We start from the raw sequence: 8,293 nt of genomic DNA, 5'->3' as shown, positions 1-8,293 counted from the left end.
GTTATTTTAACCACTTTTTCATTTTATTTAAAGATTGAGCATCGCGGCAGAGTTTCCTGTAGCACCATAGTGCTCAAGAAAGTTTTAAATTGGGGGATTTCATTTTTTACTTCATTCATATCATAACTATTCCTTCAAACTCTCTCATTTCTAATCCACTCTAGATTGATGGAACAATTATTACATCCTCTGACCGAATGTTTCTATAGGTTCGGCCACCATTAATTTAACGCCACGTAGCAGCCCGACGACCCGACCCAAACCCGTTATATTTTGGATATTTGACGTCTCTTTTCACTAATTTCGTTGAAACGGGCGGTAAAACTTTAAAACACGCGGGTATATAAAGTTTTGGCCGATTATCTACTGTACACAGAACGTTATACAGTATTTAGGGTTTACGCAAACTTCCGCGAAGCGTTCAACGCGATGGATTCGAAGGAACGTACTTTGGGAACTCCTACTTTGGAAGAGTTAGACGATTTCGACGAAACATTTGGCACTTATACTTTGGATGATGATTTTTCCTATTTTTTACAAGTAATTTGTCATCCATCTTCGTCTGATACTCTCATTTTTGTTTGTACCTAACCTTCTGATAACTCGGTACTGCTCGATATTTTAATGTAACTTTATTTTTTATAAGTAGGTACTGCTCGATATTTGTTTATATTACTTGAATTTGTTTTTTATACTTATGAAGAAGTTGTACCGAGATTTCTGACAACTCGGTATTTCTCTGTATTAATATGTATAACTCGGTATTGATGATTTTTTAGTATCTTTACGTCACTTATGTCTTCTACATAACTAGATTTTAATTTCTATTACTTGAAAATGATTTTTGTACCGATATTATACTTATGAAGAACTTGTACCGAGATTTTTGAGAACTCGGTATATCTCAGTATTCATACTTATAACTCGGTATTGATAAGTTTTTGTTATCTTTATGTCACTTATGTCTTATATATCCCTAGACTTTAAATACCATATATTTGTACTGAGTTATATATAACTCAGTATTGATAAAAAACTCGGTACAGTTCTTCATTTTCATGTTCTTATTAGGGAATTATTCTGTTGTTTTAATGAATATTGTAATTTATTTTTATAGGGGGTTTACAAATCTGAGAAGGAAGCATATGTTAAATATTGTCAATATGCACATAAGCATGGCTTTAATGTTTGTAAAGAACATCTTTCATACTGTCCTGGTACCAGGAAATTAAAATCAAAGGTTTTTGTCTGTTCAAAATCTGGATTCAAGAAGGAAACACAAAACATATAGAAGGTTAAATTTAGAAAATCAACTACAAGAACTGGATGCCCTGCTATGGTGAGATTTTCTGTTAGTGAAGAAGGGATATGGACGGCGAAAAATTCGGTAGAAACACACAACCATGAATTGGCAAAACCGGATGATCAACATTTGCTGAGATCATCTGGGCACATCACTGAAGAAAATACCTCTGTTCTGAAATCAATGGCTGATGCGGGAATAAGAACAATAAATGCATTCTCCTATCTATCCGAGGAGGTTGGAGGTGTAGAAAATCTGGGCTTTACCAAGAGAGATGCATACAACTACATTAAAAAGGAGATAAGAGCAAAAATTGAGAATGGGGACAGCAATTCGCTAATCGAATTATTCAAAAACCGGTCCGCTGAAGACAATCTATTTGCATGGGATGTGCAAACTGATGATAAAGAAAGGTTGGTAAACTTTTTTTGGGTAGATGATTTGGGGAGAGTGGATTACGACTGCTTTGGGGATATAATAATTTTTGATACTAGCTACCGTCTGAATAAATATAATTTAGTATGTGCCCCTATTATTGGAGTCAATAATCATTGGCAAAACATTATATTAGGGATGACCTTTCTATCTGATGAAACAATTGATTCATTCTGTTGGTTATTTCAAACCTTTTTAAGAATTATGGATAATAAACATCCAGTTACTATATTCACTGATCAGGATCAAGCAATGGCTAGGGCGATAGAGATTGTATTCCCTAATACAAGACATCGGTTGTGCCAATGGCATATACACAAGAAGGCTCCTTCGAAAGTTTGGTGTTTTAATAGTAACAACAAAGTGAAAGGCCTTTTTTATAGTTGCTTCAACAAGTGTGATTCCGCGGAGGAATTTGATAGTTTGTGGAATGAGATGATTAGCGAAGGAGACTTACACAGCCATCAGTGGTTAAATGATCTGTACAAAATATGGGAAAGGTGGTCTACAGCTTTCAACAAAGATTGCTTTAACCTTGGAATATTGTCTACACAACGTAGTGAGTCCACCAATTTTGTTTGCCATGGTATTTCAAAGGCTACAAGTTCTCTCACCGAATGTTTCCTTGGATTGGAGAAACTTATAAACAGTTGGCGTAGGAATGAACGAGATGAATTTTTTAGATGTTCTCAAACTAAGATACAACCGTACATGAAAAGAAGTCCGATATTAAAGAAAGCAGCCAAATTTTATTCAAGAAAGTTATATTCATTTTTTGAAGAGGAGTTTTTGAATGGTTTAGGTGGACTACGCATTGATCACTCTTCACCAGACTCATCAACATTTCCTGTGCAAAACATAGACCATACTTTTGATTCACACAAGTGGACGGTTTTGTTTAGTTCATCTGAAGGAATTATAAAGTGCAGCTGCAGAAAGTTCGAGATGATGGGAATCCTGTGTTCTCATTGCATGAGAGTGATGAGTCAGTTGGATGTTACTAATATTTCTCAGAAATACTTAATTCCAAGATGGTCAGCAACTGCTAGGAACGATCTTTATAGTGGATTGAATGTCCAACGTATGGCTAAGAGTTTGTGCACATTGAATCAAGGTTCCCGAAACATGATTTTTAGAAATTATGTTTATCGATTTGCTTATCAAATTAGCACTGAAGCTCAAGGTAATGAGGATGCAGAACAGTGTATGATAGATGGTATGAGTGCATTGGCATTAAATGTTCAAAACATTATGGAAGGAAAAAGAAATAAATGTATAACTGAGGGGATCCACAAATCAATTAGAGATCCTGCAAAGCGCCGGCCTAAGGGAGTATCTAATGCTAGATTAAAGGATCATTGGGAGAAGAGGAAGGCCAAAAAAGTGAAACCAACCGTGCATAATCCTAATCCAACTTTATATTTTACACCTGCAGAATTAGGAAGTCAGTCATCCTTTATGTAAGTGTGATCAAGATCTCTGAATAAGAAGGTACTATTTGATATTAGCATTTCATACTCGGTATTAGTGGAATTTATAATCACAGCAAAGTAAAGGAAACACAAAATATCATATGAAAATTTATAAATTTATCTTATCGTACTACAAAAAATGGCATAAGCAAATTCTGCCCTAAATAAGGCCATATTACTTTGCCAATTCTTATGGATGTCCCAATCAATATTATTATTTTGTATAACTTGTTTCATATATTTACATACAAACATTCCACAGTCGACATTGTTATCTTGTGCTGGCAAGTTTGGGATCGCTTGGATCGGCCAGGTTCTTATATCATCCTCAAAAGCATCTTTTGCATCATCGTATAAATGAGATATCTGTAAAGGTAATAAAATTATAATATTTATCTTCAATAAAATACATTAAACCAAAGATAAACCTAAGTTCTTACCACTTCCGGAGCAATAGCCTTGTGTGTTGCTTTGGGTATTGAATCCATAAAATCCCATCTTTTTGTCTTCATGTTTGCAACCAGCAAAGTCCAATGTTTCTCGTTTATGATGGGAACAAACATAATGCTAGCATTCTTAACAGCAGCTCGGGTGATATTTTCCACAAATGAAGTTGTTTTTTCCTGTTTATTTTGAATATAATAACCCTGGAAAAAAAAGTCATTCAGTCATTTAATGATATACACTATACCTTTACTATAAATGATTACTCACCCAATGAAAAGCAGAAACATATAGAAAAGGTTGGTTCAGTCCTGGAACCAGTTTATTTTTTTTCAGATAAAAGAAATACAAAAGTGTCCATATGATTGTTGTCAAGCTCTTCGCATAGCAACAATTCGTCCATTTGGCTTCTAAAAATAATTGCATGTCCATTCGCCAAAATGGTATCCTCCCTGTATAATTTTTCTCACCATCGTTAGAAAAAACTTATTAATCCTAGTTGTACCGAGTTTTTAAATCTCGGTACAACTCAGTATTCATTATAAAAATAGCAATACCGAGTTGTACCGAGTTATACCGAGTTTTTTTATTTCTCGGTACTAATCAGTATTGCGAATAAAGTCATGTACTTGAAGTTCATATAGGAAAAAAAACCTAATAAAAGTTAAATACCGAGTTGTACCGAGTTTTTTATTTCTCGGTACAACTCGGTATTGTTAATAAAACTACGTACTGTTTTGTATACTTCTTAAGAAAGTTATAAATGATATTCCTTTTTTCTTCATTAAGTAGTAATCGTCCTGGGTAATCCAAAAATTCCATGGCCGGATGTTCTATAGTTTTGGAATCCTCAACATCATAAATTGCAGTTTTTGGTTTTTCAGCGGTTGTAGTAGAAGGAGCAATTTTTTTAGGCGCAGAAGCTTTATTAGTATCAGTTAACTTCTCTTTCAGTCTTGTTGAAGCACGAGTGACTGGTTTTCTTCCATTAATTGATGTTTCCTTCTTACTAACATTTTCAACTTCATCATTAGCCAACTGAGCTTTCTTCTTCTTCCTATCACCTGCTGTGAATGGAGTTTTAACTCTTTTCCTTTTCCAGTCATTCCTGAGATGTACTCTTCGAGCAATTCCTCCACTTCCTGATGAAGGGAAAGGAAATTCCTCATCTTCAGATTGTCTGTCATCCACTTCCATCCCTTTAAAGTCTGTTTCTTTCGCTGTTTCATCAACAATTTTTTCAACAGTTTTCGATACTTCATCAATAATGTTGTCAGATTTGGTTCTTGAACTTGAATGAACCGGACTTCCAATTTTCTCTGACGTGAAATAGTGTGGAAAATGATGACTCAATATCTTATATATATACCACAAAATTTTTCATTATTATCAGATTTTAACTGGAATACTTCATTGTCCAATGCTTCCACCCATTTTTGAAGCAGAGTTTTGTCCAATTCGAGTGATGAAATTTTTTTGACCATATATTCATGCTGTGTAATAAGTTTATATATGGATTGATTGATAATCCTCAAATTTGTTTCTTCAGGTTCATTACGTTGTGCATCAGTTTCTTGTCTAAATTCTGTTGTTGGACTTGGCATATCAGTACTTCCCTTTCGGATTGGTGGTAGGATAGGCGCATCATTCTTAATTGCTGCTTGTTCAATATTTCCCATTTCGATGGTCGGTTCAATAAGAGATTCAGTTTCACATGGCAAATCAGTGTTGATTGGCGTTTGGAAAGGAGAATCAATGGGACTTCGACAATCAGTGGGACTCACCAATTGAATTGTAGGATCAGTGTTCATTGGCTATTCAATTGGACATTCACTTTCGGTTGGAGTATGAATAGGAGAAGCAGTTGGGCTTGGACTGGTTGGAGATGAAGTTGCTGGTAGAGATGGAGTTGTCTTACTACTAAACATATGTGTAGTTGTCAGTGGTGTAATATCCCTAACATTTGCTGGCTTACTACTCTGAATTAAAGTCTTCTCATAATCTGTTATCTCTTGTAAATTTGTCAAGATCTGGATCAAATTTTTTATAAACATCCAAAATATATAAGTACAGGATAAAGTTAAATGAGTGAAGGTTCTCAACATTTTTTGCAACGTCCAATATTGTTGATTGCACTCGGAAGTTGGCCATTGGAAAGAAAATATTGGACAATAAGTATACAATAAATTGTTCCCTAACAATCTCGATGGGCGTTGAGGAATCCAATTTCAGAATATCATGCCTTATGTCATTTGCTATTTTACCAGCAATTGTACCAGTCCCAGGTTCAAATTTAATACCTCTGTTAGGTAAGCCAATAATCAACGCTAATTCATTAGATGTGAAAGCTAAAGTCCGGCTGTTAATAACAAAACTTTCAGATTTGTTGTCCCACGTTGACAATAACATATAAATAATAGGAACATTTTGTAGGAACCGATGTAGTAGTAGGAACTGGTTAATTTTTAGCTCACTTAGGCTTCTAACAAATTGATCCCCAAATTTCTCAACCATTTCATTACAAACTTCTCTAAATCCTGAAGTCCGACATCTGAAATGAATCTTGGGGGTATATCCCTGCATAATAAAGTGAAACAAATACTAAGAAAATAACAGTTGTACAGAGTTATTCCGTGAAAAACTACGTGAAATAAATAAGTGTAACAAATACTAAGAAAATACCGAGTTTTAACAAGATATACTGAGTACCGAGTACCAAGTTGTACCGAGTACCGAGTAATGAATTATACGGTAGAACAGAACCCTAAACCCTATTTAAAACACGTCGTTTAGGGTTCTGTTCGATTTACTAAGGAAAACCTAACATGTCTACGAAATGTGTACCGAGTTTTATCATCCAGTAACGACGTGTACCGAGTTTCATCATCAAATACCTAGAAAATCGAACATAACCTAATACCGAATACCGATTAGTACCGAGTTTTAAAAACAACCAGAAATGTTTACCATAACCCTAAAACTTGGTACTTTTAGATTGCTAACGAGATAAACAATATCATAACAATGAAAATTTTTTGATAAATCGTTTCGAACCTCAGGCATTATATCAGCTACGGTTTTCGACAGGAGAATACGAAGAACTACGAAAGAAATGCTGAAGAACTACGAAGGAAATGCTGGAGAACTCCGAAGGAATTGCTGGAAAACTAAAAAGGAAGTAACTAGTAACAGGGATTCGAATCGACGTAAAAAGGTGAAGCATTGCTATTCGAAGTGTTTGCGATGTCTTCCATTTAAAAATTAACACGTGCGATAACCCAAAATACAGCGGGTCGGGTCGGTGATTTTTCTTCAATGCTACGTGGCGTGAATACATTGGTGGCCGAACGTAGAGGAGCGTACGTTCACTGGACTAAATAAAAGTTCAGATTGATGGTCCCAAAGATGTTTGGAAAGAAGAGGGTTTCTTCCTTTTATGATAAGAGCATTTTCATATATGCTAATACTGAATCCAGATTTACCAATTTAGTTGTAACCAAATAGCTAATATTTGAAAGGTGTTTTCAAAATCCTAGTCACCAAATCATGTGAATTATTGCTAGTAGATGTTGGGATCATTTTGCTGCAATTATTAATGTGGTTAAAGTTTTTTTTTACAAATGGAAAGGGGGTTGTAGAAAATAAATATTATGTTATGGCTAAGTGGATCCCTTTTGATTCTGTAACAATAAATAAAATTTACAAATTTAGGAACTTTGAATTTGATGAATACATTGCTTTTATTGGGACACCTATAGATCCTCGAGATATTCTAAATATATTGTGTGGACCCAATAGTGGAGCGTGTTCAAAAAAGAAAGATAATAAGATTATCAATTTCCTTGCCACCTACCTGACCTAAATCTGTAAGACCTGACACAATGTTATCTCAACTTATTTACTGCCTAGTAGAAACATTAGTGAAGTTACCCATGATCTTGCACTTTTAAACTATGCAATTAAAATGAGGTATTCCATTAAAGTAGAAAAACTTATTTTCTCCTCTCTCATGTACATCATTAGAGATACCACTTCTATTTGATTAGGGCATCCTTCTCTAGTTTAAGCTTTATGTATTGGCGTAGGTGTAAGGAGGGATCAAACTAAAGAACAATTATTCAACATTGTAGCCCGTACTAAGAGAATAATTTTGGGCTTCAAGAAAGATGAAAAAAAAAGGAGGGGGATGGAGACCTCAGTGAGCTTAGAGTGTCTGAGAGGCCCAGTAGTAGCAGTAGGAGTACTAAAACTTCTAAGACTCTAGGATATCAGGTAGCTGAACTTAGAGGGAAGATGGAAAGGTGACATAATTCTATGAGAATTCAAAAGATTGTAGCTTGAAATGAGAAAAAGTATGGCTCACAATATGGATCATCAAGAAAAGTATTGTAGATATATTGCTGACTTTAATGATACTCTTGTAGAAATGTTTATAAGTAGTTCTTTTGTGGAGCATTCTAATCAACTTCAATTTCCATCTGGCCCATCCTATGATCCTTTGTTTGTTAGCCTACTGAGAGAGGCAATGATGATAATGATGAGGAGAAGACCCAAACTCAAGTAGTAAGAAGTTGTTCTTGGCTTGAGGAGAGAAAGTGGGTGATTATATGCTACTTTTGTTTTGTAGCATTTTTTTTTT

At 34.9% G+C, this 8,293-nt stretch overlaps 1 protein-coding gene across 1 annotated transcript; it reads left to right on the top strand.

The window, feature by feature from the left end:
* The first annotated feature begins 1,336 nt into the window (after positions 1-1,336).
* On the top strand, positions 1,337-3,202 carry LOC110094794 (protein FAR1-RELATED SEQUENCE 5-like). The gene has a single exon (XM_020820121.2). It carries the CDS (start codon positions 1,337-1,339, stop codon positions 3,200-3,202), a length of 1,866 nt encoding a protein of 621 aa, XP_020675780.2.
* Positions 3,203-8,293: the final 5,091 nt, after the last annotated feature.

This window comes from Dendrobium catenatum, unplaced genomic scaffold, assembly GCF_001605985.2.
Source record: "Dendrobium catenatum unplaced genomic scaffold, ASM160598v2 fragScaff_scaffold_670, whole genome shotgun sequence".
NCBI lineage: Eukaryota > Viridiplantae > Streptophyta > Magnoliopsida > Asparagales > Orchidaceae > Dendrobium > Dendrobium catenatum.
The sequence above is the reverse complement of the archived record's forward strand: the minus strand, read 5'-3'. Positions and strand labels throughout refer to the sequence as shown.